A 22,373-nucleotide genomic window follows, 5' to 3' on the forward strand; every position below is an offset into this window, starting at 1 on the left:
GGCCTCAGCCCCCAGCCTCCGGAGCTCAGGGCTCCGTGCGTCGGGCTGGGGAAAGGAAACCAGAGCCTTACGGCCGATTCTTTCCCGCTTCCTTCATCCTGTGCTTTTGTGCGTGGGGCGAGCGCGGGGAGTGGCTGGGCAAGGGAGTCCCATCTCGGGTCTCGGCCCCTGCAGCCGCCAGGAGGGGAACTGCCCCTGCTTAGCCCGAGGGTCCCCTGAGGCTAAGAGTTGGATTTGAACACAACTCTTGGAGCCGCAAACCCACCCCCAGCACACAAATTACGCGCAGACCTGCGGAAACACAGGCAGGCACCACCGCACACACTCGTACGGCCCCGCAGCCGCGCGGCGCACGGAACGTCCCCCACTGGGCGGGGGACGCTGGGGAACAAAGGGCCCGAGAGGTGTCGTCCCGGCGTTCCTTTTGAGCCTCCTTGGGGGTGACAGGGGCTGGGGGTGGGGAGCGAGGGGTAAAGAGCGAGGGGAGCACGCGAAGGGGGTGGAAGCGGCGGCCAGGCCCACGGAGGGGGGGGGGCGCCCCAAAGGCAAGCGGGCGGGGACCGGGACCTGGAGGGTGTTGGGGGCTGGGCCGGGGCCCGCCGTCCCACTGGGCTCCAGCCCTCGGCCAGGCCTCCGCGGCTCTCCGGCGGCTCGGGCCGCCAGTCAGCTGACGCGGGGGGCGGAGGAGCTGTCAGGCGCGCCCCGCCCTGCGCCGCCGGGCCGCGGGGGCCGTGCAGCCATTGGCCAGAGCTCTGGGCCGCCCTGGCCCCCGCGCCCCGGTGACATCAGGAAGGCGATAAAAGGCGGCGGCGGCGCCGGATCCAGCACAGCTGCGCCGCCGGGCTGCGAGCGGCTGCGACCGAGAGAGCCCTAGAGCAGGAGAGCTAGAGAGCGAGCGGCGGGCGCTTGCCCGGCGCCTCCCCTCCGCCCAGCCGCGCGCCCCGCTTGCTTCTCCGCCCCTCCCGACTCGGCCCGGCCCCGGCGCGGCCACAGCCCCGAGCTCTGGGGCGGCGCAGGCAGCCTCGGGACTCTCCGGCGCGCCGCCGCGTCCCCAGACAAAGGCTTGGCCGGCGGCCCCGGCCCGCTGCGCCCTCGGCTCCCCGCCTCCCGGGCTCGCGGCTCTTCGCCCCCGCTCTCGGCTCGGCGCGCCCCGGCCGGCCGCAAAGTTTCCCGGGCGGCAGCGGCGGCTGCGCCTCGCGTCAGCGATGGCCGCGGAGCTGAGCATGGGGCCCGAGCTGCCCACCAGCCCGCTGGCCATGGAGTACGTCAACGACTTCGACCTGCTCAAGTTCGACGTAAAGAAGGAGCCGCTGGGGCGCGCGGAGCGCCCGGGCCGGCCCTGCACGCGCCTGCAGCCAGCCGGCTCGGTGTCATCCACACCACTCAGCACGCCGTGTAGCTCGGTGCCCTCGTCGCCCAGCTTCAGCCCGACCGAACAGAAGACTCACCTCGAGGACCTGTACTGGATGGCGAGCAACTACCAGCAGATGAACCCCGAGGCGCTCAACCTGACGCCTGAGGATGCGGTGGAGGCGCTCATCGGCTCGCACCCGGTGCCACAGCCGTTGCAGAGCTTCGACGGCTTCCGCGGCGCGCACCACCATCACCACCACCACCACCCACACCCGCACCACGCATACCCGGGCGCCGGCGTGCCCCACGACGAGCTGGGCCCGCACGCGCACCCGCACCACCACCACCATCACCAAGCGTCGCCGCCGCCGTCCAGCGCAGCCAGCCCAGCGCAGCAGCTGCCCACCAGCCACCCCGGGCCCGGGCCGCACGCGGCCGCCGCGGCGACGGCGGCTGGTGGTAGCGGCAGCGTGGAGGACCGCTTCTCCGACGACCAGCTTGTGTCCATGTCCGTGCGCGAGCTGAACCGCCACCTGCGGGGCTTCACCAAGGACGAGGTGATCCGCCTGAAGCAGAAGCGGCGGACCCTGAAGAACCGGGGCTACGCCCAGTCGTGCAGGTATAAACGCGTCCAGCAGAAACACCACCTGGAGAACGAGAAGACGCAGCTCATTCAGCAGGTGGAGCAGCTTAAGCAGGAGGTGTCCCGGCTGGCCCGCGAAAGAGACGCCTACAAGGTCAAGTGCGAGAAACTCGCCAACTCCGGCTTCAGGGAGGCGGGCTCCACCAGCGACAGCCCCTCCTCTCCCGAGTTCTTTCTGTGAGTCGTGGCCGGTCCCGGCCCCCGCCCTATGCCCCGGGCCCGGACTCCCCGTCCCGTGTCCCCCGCCCCGGACTCCCCCCGGACCCTGTCCCTGCCACGGCCCCAGCCTTGACCTGTTTGACTTGAGGGAGAGGGAGGAAGGGCGCGCGGGACGCGGGCGACGGGAGGGCGCGCGGGCAGGCAGGGGACCTTGGCCAAGAGGAGAGCGGCGCGCGCCAGCGCCGCCTCCTAGACTCGAGCAGAGCCAGAGCCAGACGAGGGGGTGGGAAGTCCCGGAGCAACTTTCCTCCAGGCTGGAGGGCGGCGAGGCATAGTCCCGAGGAGTCGCCAAGGCCGTCTGGAGACTCCTGGCTTTCTGAACTTTGCGCGTTAAGCCGGGGCCGCTGCGTCGCGGCCCGGAGCGCAGTCCAACCCAGGAAGAGAGCAGCGAGGAGAGGAGAGGAGAGGAGAGGGACCCTGGCGTCCGGCAGGCGCGAGGCGAGGCTGAGCGAAGGAAGGAAGGAAGGACAGACGGACCTGTCTGTCCAGGGTCCGGAGAACACTGGCTCTCAGCCCCGAGACGCGGGCCTCAGTTAGGACGTTCTGCGCGCAATTCTCATCAGTTTTATTGCCTGCTCCATTATATAGAAAAAATACGAAAATCTGCATTAAAAATATTAATCCTGCATGCTGGACATGTATGGTAATAATTTCTATTTTGTACCATTTTCTTGTTTAACTTTTAGCATGTTGTTGATCATGGATCATAACCCCCTTGTTTCTTTGAGTGAGAAGGGATGGCAGTTCAGAAACTCCGGCGGCTGCTTGCCGGGGTTCAGTCCCGGCTGTCGGCTTGTAAATACCGCCCCGCCAAACAGCTTAGAGAACGTGGCAGCAAGCTGAGTGTCTTCGTTTGGGTTTATTATTATGGCATTATTTTTTTTGTAAGTAAAAAAAAAAATAGTTCTGGGCATTTTGCATCAGAAAACAACTTTGTCTTGGGGCACCATTGGAAGTTGCATGTTTTCTCCCCTCTCCCCGTCTCCATTCGGTCCTCTTGTCCCTTCCGCTTCAGTTTTCAGTTTTGTGGGTGTCCACAGAAAGAGGACCCGGGTCCCAGTTCCTGAATATCAGGAGAGGGTAGCTGCCCAGTTCTGCACCCGGGAGGAGCACGGCCCAGGAATGTCTTCACTCCTACCTTGCTAATTTGGGTGTCCCAAACTGACACCCTTAACAAGAACGGAAAGGAAAACAGATCTTATGTGCTTTTTAATGCAGTCGGAATCACCCCAGGGTCCCTTCACAGCCCTCCAGGTCCATCCACACTAATTGCTGTGGCTGCGGTGCTCTTAGGGTGAGTGGCTTCACCAGCCCGGACACTGCCCAATGGTGACCCAAACGTGTGCTGAACCTACCGCCACACTCAGAAAGTACCAGAAACCCAACCATTGGCAAGTAATTTTGCAACTTTCAAGCGCGTCCTTTAGACCAACATGTTCTGTGTGTTTCTTTCCCTGCTTTTGAGCTAGCAGGTGAGTTCCCCCCCCCACCCCCTTCAGTTGTATAGTAGTTATAGGGAAAATCTGGGTGTTTTTCTTTATTACCTTTTTTTTTTCCTGCAGGTCAGTAAAAGGATTTAAGTTGCACTGACAAAAATACCAAAACGAAAGCGTATTTTTTAGTTCCCATTTGAGATTGCTGGCGCTGCTGGCCGGATGCATTTTTGAGTTTGTATTAGTTGATAAATTAACAGTAATAACAAGATTGTATGAACCGCATGGTGCTTGCAGTTTTAAATATTGTGGATATTCGTCCTGCATCAGAAACGAGCTTCGGTTTTTACGGATTCAACTGTGTTGAAATCAAATTTGCTGCAACAGAAATTTGTTTTTATTTCATGTAAAATAAGGGATCAATTTCAAACCCTGCTTATGATATGAAAATATTAAAACCTAGTCTATTGTAGTTTTATTCAGACTGGTTTCTGTTTTTTGGTTATTAAAATGGTTTCCTATTTTGCTTATTAAACCCATGGAAATGGTGTTTATTTAGAGGATTCTGCGTGCGCCTGACTTTGACTTTCTTCTCTTGCCTTTTTAAGAGTCGAATCACTTTGGGGACACTCACCCTCCCTGGCCAATGGAGAAACAGACCAGGTCTGGGCAACTCTCTCCCTTGCTTGTGAGTGTGTATGTACATGAGCCCCAAATATGTTCCTGCTTCTCACTCTAGGTAGAGACCTCATTTGGGAGCGGGTTTGTGAGCTGAGAGGGGACACATCTTGGGGAGGCTTTCAGGCTTGAGGATCAGGACTGGCCTGCTAGCCTGCGGGCTCTGAGGTACAGATCGGCCGATCCCAAGAAGCCCAGAAGCCGGAGCTTCCTGTTGGGGAAACAGGGGTCTTTTTGGCAATCAGGCTCAGTTGGCCCTGCCACTCTGGCCTTCCTCCCTGGGCTGCAAGGCTCTCAACTTTCTCCTGCCCAGCATATCTTGCTGCCCAGAGTGAGAACGCCTGCCTGCCCTGAGTGGAGGCCTGTGCCTCCTTCCCCAGGACTTGGAGAAGCAGGTGGAACCCAGCACCAGGGCTTTCAGGGTAAGGCTCTTCAGACAGGAAGCCCTTCCTGCAGACCTATTTTCTGGGGGGTGGTGTGCCCTGGGCACACATGCCACTCAGGCCTGGAGCCCTCAGACCCACAAGGGCACTGGATGTCCTGACCAGGATTTCAGTGACTTGCCAAACTGGGAGGTAGAGGGGGCTTGGGGCATCATTCTGGTGTAGCCACCCTGCAAACTGGACATCCTTGACTGGGAGGTGGGCCCAGACCTTCCCTTTTCCAGACGCTCAGAAGAGTCAAGATCTCCCGTCTAGGTTACCCAAAACCCCTCTCAGCCTTCTTGCAGTCCTGTCTATAATTCAGAGTTGGCCTTAGATATTTCTGAGAGTGGGCGTGGGATTACCCACCCCCTGCCCCCAAATCCAGAAAGCTTCTCTGCTCCTTTGGCAGTGGCTGGGTCCAACGGGCTTCTGGTATCTTCAGACCCAATATCTATAGTCCAAGAGACTCAGCCTTCCAGCCCTGGGGTTCTGTGGCCCAGAGTTCCTAACATGGAACTTCAGGACCTGAATGGGGAGAGGTCAGAAACCCCAGCAGCAGATCTTGGAACTAGAGCTGGGAAGAGCCAGGGAGAAGGAAGGGAAGGCTGAAACTAGCAGGGAATAGATTTTGGCCTGGGATTCCCGGAATCCTGGGCGTGGTGGTCCCGGTCTGGTAAGGACAGACCAGGGGAAAAAATCCGGAAAGTAAGGATGCAAATACTACCGGCAGTGATATCCATTTAATAGCGTTTTGGTGTTGTTTAGTAGAATTCTAGCTTGAATTAAGTTCCAAGGCCCAGGTCATTTCACCAAGCCAAAGATACGCCTGGCACAGAAGGCTTTGGCTGAGGCCGGGGAGAGGGATGGTGGCCGCGTCTGCCTGTGAAGTCGCTCTCCCTGAGTGCACATGGATGAAGGAGCAAGGGGGTGTGATTAGTTGGGTAATTGTGTGTTCAAGGGCACGTTCACAAATCTGATAAGAGCACGGCCAAATGTACAAGTGTATCCCCTGTGGGGCGAAAGCGGTTTTGGCCAGGCTGAGTGCTTGAAGAAACCCCGCTGTCCGAACCTGGAGACCAAGGGGGATCACCTGGGTTCCATTTGGCGGAGGTTTGACTCCCTTTGGAATAATCCCAAACGGACTGGCTTCTTCCACTTCTAGAGCCACCTGGACTCTGCTTGAAAAAGCCTCTGGGCTGGGAAGGGTCACAGACTCCAAGGCGTTGGTTTCCCTTCCCCAGAGCACGGAAACACAGACACCAACCCAGTGAGCGACCAGCATCTAGAATGACATGGTGGGTCAGGCAGTTTCAGAGTGACCAATTGCATCTCTGAGAAGCCTACAACCACACCTCGCAGTCCTACACACACACACACACACACAGCACCCACACCGACGCCCTCGCGGGCGGGCGCTGTCAGTCCCAGCACCCACCCGCTGTTTGGGCACCAATCGGCCCCGGGACGCACGCGGGCGAGAGCCGGGCAGAGCGGGCGGCGCACCGGAGGGGGCCGGGACCTCGAGAGACTCCGGGGCGGGCAGGCCCTGGCCGTGTCTCAGCCCGCAGCCCGCCGTCCCGACCCGCCACCACGCCGCGGAGCCGGCGCCCGCGAGCGCAGGAAGAGCGAACTGGGTCCCGAGGCCCTCAGGCCCGGCCCGGCCCGACCCCGCGGCTCCTCTTCGGTTCCCGCCGCTGCGCCCTGCTCGCGGGGTCCTCGCGCTCCTCCACGACCCCGGGGGCCACATCTCCCTGCGCCGGGACTCGTCCCTGCCCGCACTGGTCCCACGTAGACAGGCTGGCGCCTGCAGCCGGGGATGCACGCCGAGTGAGACGCACACGGCCCCGGGACGGTGGCTCGCTCCGGGCCGAATCCCTGGTTGGGGCGGCCCCCGTCGGGTCGCGGGAGCGAAGCCCCCACGCCCCCCCGGGTGGCACAAAAGTGCGGGAGGCCGTGCGGGCGGGATCGGCCGCCGCCACCTTCCGCGAGGGGTCGGGTCGGCGCGCGGCGCGGCGGACCTGCAGCCTGGGGTCCCGGCCCGCGCGCAGGGGTGGCGGCTGCAGCCCCGCTCGGTGGGGTCTCCCGCGGCCCTACGCTTTGCCATTTCCCTTTCCTTCAGCCCTTCCTTGGCGAACTCTTCACTGCAGAAAACTTTCTCCCTGCGTTTTGGCCCCACGTCCCTTCTGCCTTCAGACTCCACCAGGCGAGGAAGGGCTAAGGCAGCCGGGGCCGCGGTGTCCGGTAAGTGCGGGCAGCGGCGGCGAGGGGGTGGAGTCGGGCTCCGGGGTCCCCGAGCCTCCGTGGGGCACCGGGCCAAGCCAGTGGCTCTGGGCTCTCCCGCCTGGACGGCTTCAACTCCCCAGCCTTCCCTCGCGTCGTCCGCCCGCAGCCCGGCTGGTGGGGATCGACCTCTTGCAGGATCCCCGCCGGCCAAGCCGGGCCCTCCGTGGCAGAAGCCGGCGCAGCTGGGGCTGGGCCCTAGACCCACATCCCTCTATTGGTCCCAGCCCGCCTTCCTTAGATCCAGGGTCTCTGGGCACTGTTGTGGCAGGGCCAATCCCAGTCCCGGGCAGAGGTGCCCACCTCCATGCCACCCACTCTCCTGGCGCGCCTGTCCTCTTAGGCCTAGCGTGGGCGTGCCAGGAACCACACCAGTGTGGTCATTTATTGGGCTTTTCTGTGACTAGAGTCACAGCTTTTGCCATGCCAGGCAAACCCTCCACTCCCTCTGCCACCCACCCCTACTCAAGTTCGGTCTCGGTAGGGCCCTGGAAACAGCTGGCTTGGGAGATTCCAGCGGGGCCTTTGCAGACTTGCAGATGCAAACCCCGCTTCGTTGCCCCTCTGTTTTCAGAAAGGAAAACCCAGAAGTGGCTTCTTGCGTAACCCTTCCCTGTACAGCCTGCTGTCTGCTGGCCTGGCCTTCCATCCCAGAGATAGCAGTGTTTGGATTTGTTATGTAAGGAAGGGAGGATTAGAGGTTTACTCTGCTCCTCCTCCCCCCACCAAAATAAAAGTCCTCAAAAGGTGCCTTTTGCAGACACCGTCTTTTCCAACAGCAGCCCTCCTAGAAGAAGTCAGTCTGGTTCCTAGAGCTGCTCCCAAGCTTGGGCCCAGCGCAATCCTCTGAGGAGACCTGCCAGCTAGCAGCGAAGGGAGAGTCCCTGATCCAGGGTGGACCGGCTTGTCGGCTTGTCGGAGGAAGTCACCATAAGGCTTCCGAGGCTGGCGCTTACCTGGCTCAGAGGACTAGCTTTCTGTTGGAGAAGGCTGCTGCTAGAATTTTGCCCCTTCTGTGTCTGCTCCTAGGAGCAGGCATCCAGACCACGGAGGGCATTCCTCTCAGCTGGGGAGCACGCATTCCCTGTGCCTTGCACGCCTTCGCCGTGTTCCCTGTGCATTTTCCACACCTTATGTCTCTCCAGCATCTAAAGTCCCCTTTTCCATCGTGCGACACAAATTACCTTAAAAGATGAATTTAGATAAGAAGATCAGAGCTGACTGTTCTCACCTGCAAGAAATTAAATGTATGAGATAAGTTGCCGCTCCAATTTGGAAAACCACCTAAATTATTAATAAGGGTTTGTTCCGAGGCAAAATTCAGAATGCCTTTCTGCATTCTTTGCCTGTGAAGTTATTTTCCTGTAAAGTAGCAGCCGCTTGTTACACATTCCTTTTTATTTGTATCAAAAAAGGGGATCCTGTCCTCAGGCTGGAGGGGCAGCCGCAGAAGCAATGGGAGGAGGCCTGATACTTTCTGGAAGAAGCCAGTTTTGGCGTGAGAAAGGGGCAGAAGTCCACAAATTCAAAACTTCTATCGCCGTGCCTTCCCTGTGGGGCTCTGTGCGTTTTACAGGGGCTTACACTTCTTTCAGTAAACAGGCAGGGGGGTGGGAAGCTTAGGGGTGCTCATTTCAGAGCTGGAGAGAGCAAGGCAGGCATTAAGCCTGGCCTGTGACTCCATCGGGAATCAGGAGCTCACTCTCAAGTCCCCTTGTTTCTTCTCATGTCACTTTCACTGCCTTGACCCTGCCAGGGTTACGTGCACCTGTTTCCTACTCAGGCGAGGCCCTGGGCTTGGATTGGTCTTGGGGACTCAGCTCTGCTTTCCCTGAGTGGGCCGCAAAGGTCTGCATCTCCCAATGCAAGGCTCGGCATCGGCCCTCCTCGGTGTCCTGGGAGCTGGAGCCCGGTACACATGTCCCTTTGCACGGACAAGGGGCAGCGAGGTCACGAGGTCATGGGGCACAAGAGGTGTGGCCAGATCATGAGGTTAGTCCTGTTAAAATGGTTCACTTAATTCTCTGAAGTGTGGGCTACTATTGTCCATGAAGACGGAGAAGTAGGCCCAGACCAGGCACCTCTTGCCCAGCAGAAGATGTAAAACTTGAGTCCCCCCCCCCACCAAAATTTGTATTTTTGGCATCAAATTCCACAAGTTCACATCCCTTATCTGAAACACCTGAGGGGGGTGGTGGTGGTGAAGAGTGTGGGGGAAAATATGGAGGGGTGGCAAATAGCCCTTGTGGAGGAGAGTTTCCTTTCTAATTCCCTTTGCACAGGGTAGTCTCTTTCCTGGGGGTATAATTACCATTTTCCACCCACAAGTCTCCCTGCCCAGACACACAGATGGACGATGGGCTCCTGGAGATACAGCAGGACAAACATAAGGGGATCAGAGGGAAACTACAGCATCAGTCTCTCACGGAGAAGCCAGCAGCTTATGGTGGTCCTGGGGTGTGCGTGTGTGTGTGCATGTGTGTGTGTGTGTGTGTGTGTGTGTGTGGTGGGGCCCACTTGGGCATTGCTAGCTTGGGACATTGATGCTTTTCATAATCAACAGACCCCTCACCTTTCATCTGTTCTCAGTTGAACTTTCCAGCAAATGGATCATAATTAGCAGAGCAAGTGTCTATAAAAGCAGCAGCCTCTAGGTGAGGCAGTTTTGATGGAATCATCCTTAGTTTAACCAAAGCTGTTTCTGGTGCAGTATGGAAACTTCGAACCTGCCTGCACACCGATGTGCTTACACTCTTAAGGCAGGCACGCGCATAAACACGTATGCAGCTCGCACTTAAATTCACAGAGGCAGGCAGGCATGTATGTGCACACGCTTAAATCCCCATGCGCTTATCTGCTGTATCTGCACTCTCACACCGTGTGCACGAAAGGCACACGATTGTGCATATACCTGTATGGATTTATGCTTGCATTGAAAGCCAAGGATTACATATGTGTAAACACCCTGACAAAATGCAATTGGGTCCATGATCGTCTTTGCATGTTCTCATCCACAGGCATATGTGCTTTGTGTATCGGGCACTGGCCTTCACACCGCCCCCCGCCCCCCAAGCACCGTGTAACAAGTGAAATGTGGCAGTGGCGGGGTTAATGGAGGCCCAGACTCCCATAAATATTTATGTGAAGCACTCGAGATCTGGAAGCAAGAGAGGAAAGCTCTGGAAACAAGAGAGGAAAGCTCACCCCACAAGCCCCGTCAATCATGTACCGCTGCATGTTACCTGTCACAGCCAAGCCATACGATATGATTGTACAGTATGACCACCGTGAGGGTGGTCACTTTTATGCTGGTGCACAGGGCCCACTCCGTGCCTGGCCAGGCAGCCCAGCAGATGTGCCCAGGTTGGTCGCCACTCCTAGGATTCTCCTGCGTGCTTCAAAAGGAAGCCTTTCAACATTGCTGCTGCAGGTGCAGAGTTGAAGGGGGAGCAAAAGCTTCTTGAATATCTGAGACTTGGCTTCTCCAGTGAAGACAGAAGCTATCCTGGCAAGACGGCCTGTGGGGGGCGGCTTGTGAACAGGTGGGTGCGAGAGAGAGGTGGGGCTCCTGGGCTGATCCAGCTTTGCTATGGCAGGGGCTCCAGCTTCTGGAGCTGCTCTGGCCCACCAAAACTTTGGGTCCCAAAGGAGCCTACTGTCCCAGTTCTCCACAACTGCTACAATCCTGCGTTCAGCGAATAATCTGCTTCCGGGCCTGCCACCTAAGACTATCCATTCAATCGCTGAACAAACATTTGTGTGTGTCTTCCATATGCCAGGCATTGTGCTAGGTGTTGGCAATACAACAATGAACAAAACCAGAAATAATCCCAGCAAACAATCCTCGTGGAGTTTACAGTCTAGCAGGAAAGAGAGAGCGTGCGAGCAGTTAGATGTAACAGGAATCGGTGCAGAGTTTCAAAAGGAGAAAGCAACCCAGATCTCTGAGAGCATCTGTACTAAAGTGAAGCTGACCTAGCCTGGGGAGAGTGATCAGGGAGGGCTTCCTGGAGGGGGTGATATTTGAGCTAGGATATGAAGCCTGATAAACGTTATCCAAGTCCGATGGGTAAGGGAAGAACATTTTAGGTCTAAATTTCTTTCTGGAATGGGAAATTTCTTTCTCCTTGCTCAGGACATGTGCTTGGTACTCCCTCTGCCTGCACCATCTTATTTCAGAGAGAGCTGTGGCCAGCTCCCTCACCCCCTTCACTTCCTTGCTCAGATCTGTCTCCCCTTCCTGATGAGGTTTATCCTGACCACCCTACCTGATCTGGCAACCTGCTCCCTCCCGCCTCCCTGGGCGCTCCGACCTGCCTTATTCTGCTCCACTGTCCCTTTTCTTCTCACCCCTCCCCACCTAATGCTAATCACCTTGGAACACTGGATTATTTATTCATCTATGGCTTATTTTCTGCTTTTTCCTGCCAGCACATAAGCTCTGTGAGGTCAATGTCTGATGACTTTTGTTCACCCATGTCCCTAAGCACTATGAGTGGTGCCTGGCACTCAGTAAGACCCCAATAACCCAGTAATTGGTTGAATGAATATGTGTTGAATAAAATGTACTTAAAAAGGAAAGGGGTAATGTCTGTGAAAGCATGGCTTTGAGGTCCTAGCTATCTATCATCTATCTATCATCTATCTATCTATCTATCTATCATCTATCAGTATCTAGTTTTTTGATACTCCTTAAAATACATACTGCTAATTAAAAAAAACAACAACATTGTTTGTGTATCATCCACTAAAATCTTGCATCCCTCAGTGGTACCCTTTGGGACACATTCTGGTATCTGTGTGTGAAGAGAGAGGCTGACATCTGATATGAGAGGCAGGTCAGGGAGCACTGGGCGGTGGGGGGGGGGGGGACAGGAGGGAGGGAAGGCTGGGAGGGGGGGCAGAATGGAACTCAGTCTGGTTGTTCCCTCCAGATTCTTGGTGGGTCTTTGAAGAGAAAAAGGCAGGGGTGGGTGGATCAGAGATGAATCTTGTTGGGATTCAGAGGGCAGGGAACTAACCAGCCTCACTCCTGTTTCTGATCCCCCTCCCTTCTCCAATTTATCTACCCCTCCCTCCCCCCCCCCCCCCTTTTAATCTCATGCAGAAAAAAAGGCTCCTTTCCCTGTTGCTTTCTGAGCTAAGAAGAAAACCTCCTAAATACTTTGTACCCTTGACAAGTTATTTTTAAAAAGAAATAATGTCTCTAAATCTAACATTTGTGATGATTTTTTTTTTTTAAAGAAAACACTGCGCAAATCAACAGCTTTCTTGTTTTAAGCAATTGCTAGGGTTTGGAGAGCCGGCTGCTTGGTAAACACTTTGTAAACATCCAGAAAAGATTGTATTCAGTGTCCTCAAGTCAAAATCAACCTCCCCCAAGCTCTTGCTTTGTGTTTCATTGATGCAGGAAGAGGCTTTCTAAAAGTGGAAGGCAGGGGGACCTGAGTGCTCCAGTTTGGTTAGGTGTCAGACTCTTGATTTCGGCTCAGGTCATGATCTCGTGGTCATGAGATCGAGCCCTGGATTGGGCTCTGTGCTGAGCATGGAGGCTGCTTAAGATTCTCTCTCTCCCTCTCCCTCTGCTCCTTCCCCACGCATGCTCACTCTCTCTCAAAGTAAATGAACCTTAAAAAAAAACAACAAAAAAAAAAACAGATGAAAGCAGAATATAGAGGAAGAGAGGTTGACATGATTCCAGAGGACATTTCTTTTGGATAATTGGGGCTGGGAAATTGATACACATCTGTGAGCAGCCCCGGGCCCCACCCCACCCTCTTGCATTCTTTAGGACTTTTGGCTCTTTACCTCATCCTGGAAAGGATCAGGCATCGGGGCCATTTCATAGCTAGGTAAATAGAGTCAGGGGACTCCTGTTTCCGGGCAGAGCTGGGAGAGAGTGTGTCTCCAGGTGATGGCTAAGACCACTGGCAAGTGAGCCTTTCCAAGTTTGTGCTGTTCTGGTTCTTGAGAAATAAGCCAGTTTCTTGGGGGCAGACCTGCTTTCATATCCCCTCTGTGATGCACGCTTCTGGCTTTTTCCACCACCGCACCTCAGTTTGGAATGTCCCCACTTTGTTCTGGGTCAGTTCCCAGAGTCTCATAAACTCGCTTTCCAGGCCCCACCCTGGACTGGCCCCTCGCAGACTGCCAGGGTCCTCTTCCAAAAACTTACCTCTGGTCTTGTCACTGTCTTGTTTGCAAAAGCAACAGCCCCGCTAGTCTGTCCTTGTCCCGGAAGAGAGCAATGCTTCAAATTTCAGTTCCACCTACACCGTGGCTCTGGCAGTCCAAGATGCTGAGCCAGATTCTGGGGCGAATTGGGGAAGGTCAAAGGGCAGGAGCAAAGCACAGAGGCCCCTGGGAAGAGTCTGTCCTGACCCTCAGATGAAAACCTCAAAGGGAACCCGTATTTGCCTGCCCATCCAGCTTCTGTCTCTTTCAGAGTCAGCAGGGAGTGACCGCTCCCTGGGTTGTATACTTGTGTATAGTAGGGAAGTCACGTATCAGTTGGAAATCAGGCTTCATATATCTAAAACACCTTTCTTTTGCTCGGGATGGCCAAAAAGGTTGATTCCGTTGGGTTTTCCTGGATGGCCTGCCTTCCTTGCTCCATTTGCCTGTGGGAGGAGAGTGCACCAGACTAAGAAGGCTCCAGAAATCCTGCTCTCAAAAAGTGGAAGCATTGGGGCGCCTGGGTGGCGCAGTCAGTTAAGCGTCCGACTTCAGCCAGGTCACGATCTCGTGGTCCGTGAGTTCGAGCCCCGCGTCGGGCTCTGGGCTGATGGCTCAGAGCCTGGAGCCTGTTTCCGATTCTGTGTCTCCCTCTCTCTCTGCCCCTCCCCCGTTCGTGCTCTGTCTCTCTCTGTCCCAAAAATAAATAAAAAACGTTGAAAAAAAATTAAAAAAAAAAAGTGGAAGCATTAGGTTGAATCCAATGAAATTGTTGCCATGAACTGGATTCATTCTGCAGATTGCAGACCTGTGAGCCTGGCTTTGGTGCCTGGGATTCTGCCAGGACTTGTTAAAGTGATGGTATGTGGGTAGCAAGGCACTCGGTGGTCACCAGGACCCGGGTCAGGCTCCATGTCAGGCTCATCCTGTGTCCACCTCTGAAGGGCAGACCAGGGGCTGTGGCCCCAAAGGTCCCTATCTTCCAAACGCTTTCCGTACGCCTGGCAGTGAAGTGCTTTTGCAGCTATTAGCTCACGTAACCCTTACACTAACTCTAGGAGGCAGGGAGATAGTCGTGTTCTGCTGGATGAGGTTAAACAACTTGCCCAAGGATGCACAGCTAGTAAGTGGCAGTGCTGGGATTCAAATGCAGGCTCTTATCCAGAGTCTGTGCTTTTAACTATTATGCTCTTAAGCCTGGGGGTTGGATGATAGGTGACGTAGAATTTGTAACTGGGTGAAAAATGCTTCTGGGGTTTTATTCAGTGAAAACTTGACTCTGAGAAGAGAGCACCTCCCATCCCTCCAGACCACCCTCCACCATCCTTTTGAGCCACCTGTGCTCCACTAGGGACATTGCTTTTTCACAAAATTCTTTTTATTGAGGTATAATTAACACGTAACTTTATATTAGTTTCAGGTGTGCAACATAATGATTCAATATTTGTATATATTGCAAAACGATCACCATAGTAAGTCTAGTTAACATCTGTCGTGGTACGTAGGTATAGTTTTCTTTTCTTGGGATGAGGAGAGACTTTGCTTTCACATTAATTTTTCTGAGATAATGGCAACTAGTCCTGCTCAGAAACCATCTATGGCTCTCCATCACATCCAGGACCTATTCCAGATCCTATGGCCTGGCCTGCAGGGCCCTGCGTTGTGAGCCTTTGCCCCTCTCTTCTTCACTCGACATCCTGAGCTCTGGCCACACTGACCCCAGCACCTGCCTTGGCTTCTCCAGCCTCTCTGCCCCTTGACCTGAGCTGTTTCTCCATGAAGTTCTCTGCCACCCCTAATCCACCCCTCTCTAGGTCATCTCCTTCTCAATCACTTCTGGGTCACAGATGCCAAAAGGAAGACCTTGTCTGGTTTCTGAAACCCTCACGGGAGCTGAAGCGGGTGGGGGGGGGCGGCTAGAAGAAATTCGAGTTGTGGAGCCAGACAGACCGGGGTGTAAACCCAGCACCTCCTCTCCCTGGCTCTGGGGACCTGGGGAATTCAGTTCACCTCTCTGAGCCTCCGTTGCCTCTTGGTAAAGTGGAGAGTATGTTGCCCTCTTCTTCCGGCTGCGGGAGGGATGTGCGGAGATGTCTGGTGGCTGGTGGGTGCTGTGGTTACCGCAGGCAGGGCTGGTCTGGTCAGGGGTCACCCCAGGAAGATGCGAGCTCGGGAGAGGGCTGGGAGGGAGGTGGGACTTCAGGAAATGCTCCCAGAAGCAATCTGGAAGGATAGACTTAGCCGCAAGCCCAGACTCCTGCATTGCAACACGGAGACTGTCAGGCAGGTCTAACCGGTTCTGCTGGCCGGGATCTCTGGCTGAATTCACACCGAAATTGATTGGCAGGGAAGGCCCCTGGAAGGCGGTGTGCAAACCCCAGCAGGAGCTCCTGGGAAGTAGGCTTTACAGCTGTGAACGTACTGTGGGAAAGAAGCTGGAGTTTCAGCCCCGAGTGCGAATATTCTCACCCCCACCGGCTTTTTCCAGATGCTCAGAGCCCAGAGAGCCTTGACTGACAGGGCTTGCCAGCATTTTCTGGCATGGTCGCTATGCAAACTTGCCTCCCACTTAGGGAGCCACTTTTTGGAGAGAACATCTTGAGTCTTCAGGCCAAGGGCTGGGGTGCCTCACGTGGTGACAGCACCGTTGCGTTTTGGAAGCTGTGTTTCCATCAGTCTGCGTGGGGCAAGCGTGGCCTGGTACACATGTGTGCATGTGCACGTGGACTTATGCAAGAGCGTGTGTGCACACGTATACACAGCTGCAGAACCACAGCGTGTCTGTGGTTAAGGTGGGGGACCCAGCGTCAGGCTGGCTGGGTATGACGGCCACGTCTGAACTTACTGGCCCCGTGGAAAGGCTGCTTTCACCTGGAGGTTTCAGATTTTCCATCAGCTGAACAGGAACTCTGATCCTGTCAGAGTTGAATCTCTTTTGTGCCTGCAGAGAGTGCTTAGCACGGTTCCCGACCATGGTAGGGGCTTGATAAATAGCGATAGCTATTTTCACTGTAGTGTAAATCTAGTTAGTCATATTACAGGTAGGGGTGCAGACTCTGTAACCAGAGTGCCCGTTCCAACATGCTCTAGCTGTGTGATTCTGGACCAGTTACTTCACTGCTCCCCGTCTTAGTGTCTTCATCTGTAAAATGGGGTGATGATATTTGCCCCCGCCTCACAGGGTTGTGTCAGAAGGCGCTTACAACCGTGGATACGTAGTGCTCTGTGTGTTAGCTCATGGCCGCCATCATCACCACCTCATCTTCTCCATCTTCACTCTCGTGATCCTTACCTTGTCCGCCATTTTCGGTACCCACTGACTTTTCCAGAGGAAAATTGGCTGGTTAGGAGATTTCTAAGGCACTCCAAGCTCAGACCTTCGAGAAATGTCCGGTGAAGTCTCCAGGCATCACCCAAGGTAACATGGCTCCAAATTCAAGTCCTGCCCGAACGGCCCCTGCCTTGGCCCCTCTGTTCACAAAGCACTGTCAGCTTTGGCCTGTCCCTCTCAAGGCACTCTGGGTAGTGGGTGAGCAACGGGCCCTGCTCCCCAGAGTCTGCCTCCCGGTGATGACACCTGGCTCCTTCCCAGCCAGCAGGGGTGTGCCCAAATCCTCCTGCGAAGTGGCTGAGTCAGGATTTGAACTGAGGTCTGTCTGTCCCCAAGGGACGTGGCTTTGCCTCCTTGCTTTGGAGTCCCTGCCGTCTGGCAGTCCAGCATCTTGAGAAGGCTGTCAGAGCCTTGTGGGAACTCGTGGTGCAGGGTGGAAATAGACACAGCACAGGGGGGACAGATGGCACCGAATGGGAGCAGGGGGAGGACCAGAACTGCTGGACCGGACCAAGCAGGCTCAGGAAAGGGAGGAGGCAGCATTTGGGTTGGTGATCCACCGGGACAGACAGACGGAGCTGGAGGAAGGGGCTGCCCCGGGAGAGGAGTCAGCCTGGGTGAAATCCCACAGGCGGCAGCGGAGGAAGTTTCCGGAACAGCAATTGGATTATCCAGGTGCCCTATTTGGCTGGAGAGGGAGGTGCAGGAAGATGTCTAGGATTGGAAAGAGGAGGCTGCACGCAGGTCCTAAGGGGTTGACTATGATGACGAGTTAGGGTGTTAGCTGCCATGTTGCTTCTGGGACACGCAGCCCCCCCACACGTGCCCCTTTGCACGGTCCAGCACGCGGACGCGGCTGCTTGAACTGCGAGTGGACACCTGACCCAAGCTGGGCCAAGAAGTGTGTGCTTCCCCGGAAATTAGAATTTGGGTGCTGGGTTGCCGGTCAGGGTGTTGTGGGAGCTCGAACGGGGAGAAAGGGTGAGGACAGGGAGCCAGGCGACATCACCTGGGCCTCGTGCGGGAGGAGTCAGAGAAGGCTCTCTGCAGACAGGCGGGGAGGAAGCAGTCACGTAGAGAATGCTGAAAAGGTTGAAGGCGGCTTAATATGACTGGGGGTAGCGGGGCGGGGAGCCAAACCATATCACAAATTAGTAAAAAATAGGAAATTAAAAGCAGCGTAGAAGAGTAAGGTTGAGCAGAAGTGATGTTACGGTTCCCATCCGATATAAAGTTGTGTTGTGATGGGCCCCCATGTGGACTCTGGGCTTCCTGGCGGCCAGTGGGAAGAGGGAAAAAAGATCAACTTTGAGACCCTGCAGTTCTCCTTAAAGAAACACAAAGAAACCCACTGCTCAGGAGAAATGTAGGCATTGCTGGTTCTGGGGCTGGAGGGAAATCTCCCTGGAGGACTGCCACGTACCTGGAGAGATTCTGGTCAGGGAGGAGGTGAGTGGAGGCAGCATCTTGCTCTGGGAGTCAGAGACTGGATTCTGCTGCCAATTTCACTGTGACCTTAGGTGGTTGCTTAGCCTGTCTGAGACTTCGTTTCTTCTATTGTAACATGGGGCACCTGCTTAGAGGGCTCTGAAGGTGGCTTGACATTCGTGATAGAAGTCCCAGACATACTGTTGTTGGTCAGAAGGCCTAGCCTCTCTCTCACCCTCCTTCTGAAAGCTGTCTCCCTTTAATTACACTTTTTATTGCTCTCCTGCCCTCTCCCGGCCATGGGCTAGCTCCTCCCCAGGTCCACCCACTGCCCCTGGGAGCAGGGCACGGCCAGGTGGTTGCTGGCATGGTGCCTCCTGGAGTCAGCAGGGCCCAGCCGATGTCCGCAGTGGAACAGAATTCAGAGACAGGACCCCCCAAGCCCACGTTCTCCCAGGGTCTCCCCTGTGCCTGGCCCCGGGTGGGGCAGGAAGTGTCCCCCAACACAGCTCAGTCCCCATCATGTGCTCCTTAGTATCCTGTACATCTTCCTCACGCAAATCCCAGGAATAGATACATAATTCTGCGCAATAAGTTGTGTTAACGGCCATTTCCCTGCTAGGACACGTGTGTCATAAGGTCTGGTCTGTTTTGTCCTGTACTGTTCTGCTGGCCTGCTCATTACTTGCTGTGGAGTGAGTGCTTGAAATATATTGGCCGAATGCATGAATGAATGAATGAATGAATGGAATGAATGAATGAATTGTACGAAACCTCGTAATGGTCCGTACTGTAAGGTCCTGTAAGACCAGGACTCTTTTTTGGAGTTAAGAAAACTATAAGTCATCTTATCTTTCTACGTCTTTTCCAGGTCAGTTTTGACTCATTTGTCAGGCTCAGCCAGAAAGGTGCTCTCTTAGGAAAGTCACAGCGCAGCTCAAGCATCCCCCACCCATTACCATCCCTCCCCCCAACCTCTCCAAGGTTTGCTCAGGTTCCTTTCCCTGTACATTTTATCTCCTGGGGACTGGTTATTCAGTTTCGTGACCTCTTGACTCCATCACTTACGTGATTTTCAGGGCCCCGTGCAAGATGAGGATGGGGGGGGGCTCTTGTTTCACAATTATGAAGAAGTTTAAGATGCGACAGAGTGAGCATTGCCCCTTCTAGCTGCAGGGCCCCCTGTGACGGCACAGGTCCCATGCCCATGAAGCTGGTCCTGATCCTGTGATGGCAAGGACATTGTTGGTGCAGTTTACTGCTTCTTCCCCCTGCCCTGGGCCTAACACAGTGCCTGGTCCTTATTAGTATCTCATTTAAACACCAAATGAACGAATGAATGAAGACAGATGTATGAGTAGACGTTACAGAGCCTCTCTGAGCTCCCATCTACAAAATGGGGATATCTTGCTTTCCTCCAGGCAGGCAGGGAAGACCCTCAGCCTTAGGGCCACGGGGTCATGTGGTACATGTCCCAGAACTATTCAGATGTAGGTAGTCAGAGGGCAGAGGCCAGCTCTCTGTGGGGCCGGGTCAGGCTGGCCTGATAAGGCCAGCGGACTCTGCTCTCTCTGGGCAGCCCGCCTACTTCTGATGATGAACTCCTACCTGGCTGGAGGCCAGGGCCCGGGGAGAGGCTAGGACCTTGCTTCTTTAGAAACCCTATCGACTGGGCAGCTACTGCGCTGGGCATTTTTCATGCATCATCTTTTATCCTCATTTGGCAGATGGAGAAATCAAAGGTCAGAGAGTGAAAATGGCACGTCTCAGTAGGCAAAGGGCAGAGTCAGCCACGGACGCCTGATCTGTCGTCTCTTAGACCGGTGCCCGCTGAGGACGGAACGTTCGCATCACACAGGGTGTTTGTTTGCGGAGCCGCGCATGGGTGTGTGAGCGTGAGCTCACTGGAGTGCTCAGGCCTCGGGACACTCGCGTCTCAGCGCGTCTCAGCTCCAGACCCTGCTGACCTTCCCCGAGGCCCGGACGGTGACTGCGTGGGCAGGGCCCAGCCGCCCCTGAGGCTGGAGGAGGCAGCCCAGATTCCTGCCCAGCCTTGGTCGGTGTCCCCGTCAGGTGCGCTCGCCCCGTCAGCATCATCGGGTTTCCTGGTGTACCACCTTTGCACAAATATTTGAGTGTGTATTTACCTCTGCGTCTTCATTTTTTATGATTAGAGAAATATTGGTTTTTAAGCTTAAAACTGTACTGAGACTTTTGTGATACCTGTGTAAGCTTGTTTCAAAAGATTAAGGAAAGGCAAAGTGTAAACAGAAAAGGAAAGGGCTAGAGGCACTGAAACCCGACATTCCCACTGTAAAACCGTCATTTCTATACCCCTCCCAGACACACACACACACACACACACACACACACACACACCCTTCTACAGACTCCAGAGGCCAAAAGCTGACTGTCCACCTTGAGAGCTGGCATTCGAATGTTTGATGTGGAGGCCCCCTGCGCCACACGACTTGGTCTAACTCCCCCCTCTGGAGTCTTCTATCCGCCCACTTTCTGCCTTGTACCTTGAAAGCATTTGCGTTTCTGACACTTGGCAAGAGGGGCACTTCTTTTTTAAAACCCAAATGGGTCCAACCTATGCCCAGTGTTATGAAACTCCCTTTTTCCTTTTGCTTCGTATGGTTTCGACATCTCGCCTGTACAAAGTCTGACCTACCTTTTTAACAGTTGCATAGTGTTCCAAAGAGCTGCCGCTTGAAACGTTGTTCTTTATCACAGAGCAGCAGTGGATGATATGCGGAGCAGAATGTGTGCGACAGGAAACTTCAAAGAAGTGTCCTGCCCGGGGCATCTCACGGTGGTCAGGCTCCCAGAAGGATGGGGTCTGTGGGTACGCCTGCTTGGGCCTTCCGACTTGGCGGGAGGCCTTGGCCCGGAGGAGAGAGCACAGGGCTAAGTTCTCCGTGCAGGGAAGCATTCTCTTACACACCTTCATGCTCACACGTTCACACGCTTTCCTCCACACACACATCCACACACACACACACACACACACAACCCTGTCTCACACTCCAACTGCTGTCGTAAATGTGAGCCCGACCTTCACGTCCCAGGGGTGTGGAACGGGTGTAACGAAACGCCCATTGAGTTTTTGCTCTATGCCCAACACTGTCCCAGGAATGTCATGTGTCATTGTGCGTGGTCCCCAGAATGCTTTCCAGAGGAGGAAATTGGAGGCTCAGACAGGGAGCATTGTCCCGACAGACACACAGGGCAGTGTGAGGGCAGAGCCCCATCCGTACCTCGCCACACTTTCAGAGTTGCCCCAACCTGGCCAGATGACCGGAGAACTGTAGGGGATGGTGGCCTGTCCATTGCCAGTCTGCCTACCTCCAGCCTCTGGCAGTGCCCAGAGCTCCAGAAGACAGACAGATGCTTACAGTGTGATTCAACACATTTAGACACATTTAGAGCGGCAGGCGGCGGCGGGGGGGGGGGGGGGGGGAGGAGGGTGCTTTTCCTGCGGGCGGGGGGCAGAATAATGGCCTCCCTACCATGTCCGCATCCAAATCCCCAAAACCTGTAAACGTGTTACCTTACCATGGAAGACAGGACTTTGCAGATGTGATGAGAGGTAATGACCTTGAGATTGGGGAGATTATCTTTCGTGCCCTGGGTGGGGCAGATGTCATCACAACGGTTCTTAAAGGTGGAGGACCTTTGTGGCCGGGAGCAGAGAGAAGAGGTATGAGTAGGGAAGCAGGCTCGGGAAGGGGAGGAAGAGTGCAGGCGGCCTCCACCAGCTGGAAAAGGTAAGGAGATAGATTCTCTCCTAGAGCCTCCTGCCCGCAGCTTGATTTTAGCGTCAAACTTGCAATCTATAGAGTGGTAATTATTTAAAAAAAAATTTTTTTTCAACGTTTATTTATTTTTGGGACAGAGAGAGACAGAGCATGAACGGGGGAGGGGCAGAGAGAGAGGGAGACACAGAATGGGAAACAGGCTCCAGGCTCTGAGCCATCAGCCCAGAGCCTGACGCGGGGCTCGAACTCCCGGACCGCGAGATCGTGACCTGGCTGAAGTCGGACGCTTAACCGACTGCGCCACCCAGGCGCCCCTATAGAGTGGTAATTAAAGCTGTCATATCTGCTCTCCATTTGTCCATGAAGATCCATTTATTCATCTGCGGGGTCCTTCCTTGGTCATATCACACACACACACACGCAAACGTGCTCGGTTGATGATACCAATGGGAGTAGTGACAGGAAGCAGTGAAATGAGGCCCACCATGGGTCCTCTGCCAAGTGCATTTATGAATTCCTTCAGTTCCCATGACAACTCCAGGAGACAGGTAACACTTAGTTTGCCCATTTTACAGATGGGGAAGCCGAGACACAGAGAGGTCATTAACTTGCCCAGGGTCACACAGCTAAGAAGAGGTACAGGTG

At 55.0% G+C, this 22,373-nt stretch overlaps 1 protein-coding gene across 1 annotated transcript; it reads left to right on the forward strand.

Annotated features, from left to right (window-relative positions):
* Positions 1–846: 846 nt before the first annotated feature.
* On the forward strand, positions 847–4,183 carry MAFB (MAF bZIP transcription factor B). Its single transcript, XM_047069108.1, has one exon. The coding sequence runs from the start codon at positions 1,206–1,208 to the stop codon at positions 2,175–2,177; it is 972 nt and encodes a 323-aa protein (XP_046925064.1). The 5' UTR covers positions 847–1,205; the 3' UTR covers positions 2,178–4,183.
* The last annotated feature ends 18,190 nt before the right edge of the window (positions 4,184–22,373 follow it).

This window comes from Lynx rufus, unplaced genomic scaffold (assembly GCF_022079265.1).
Source record: "Lynx rufus isolate CCGP_SWC_20201006 ecotype Redwood Valley unplaced genomic scaffold, mLynRuf1.p SCAF_8, whole genome shotgun sequence".
Classification (NCBI taxonomy): domain Eukaryota; kingdom Metazoa; phylum Chordata; class Mammalia; order Carnivora; family Felidae; genus Lynx; species Lynx rufus.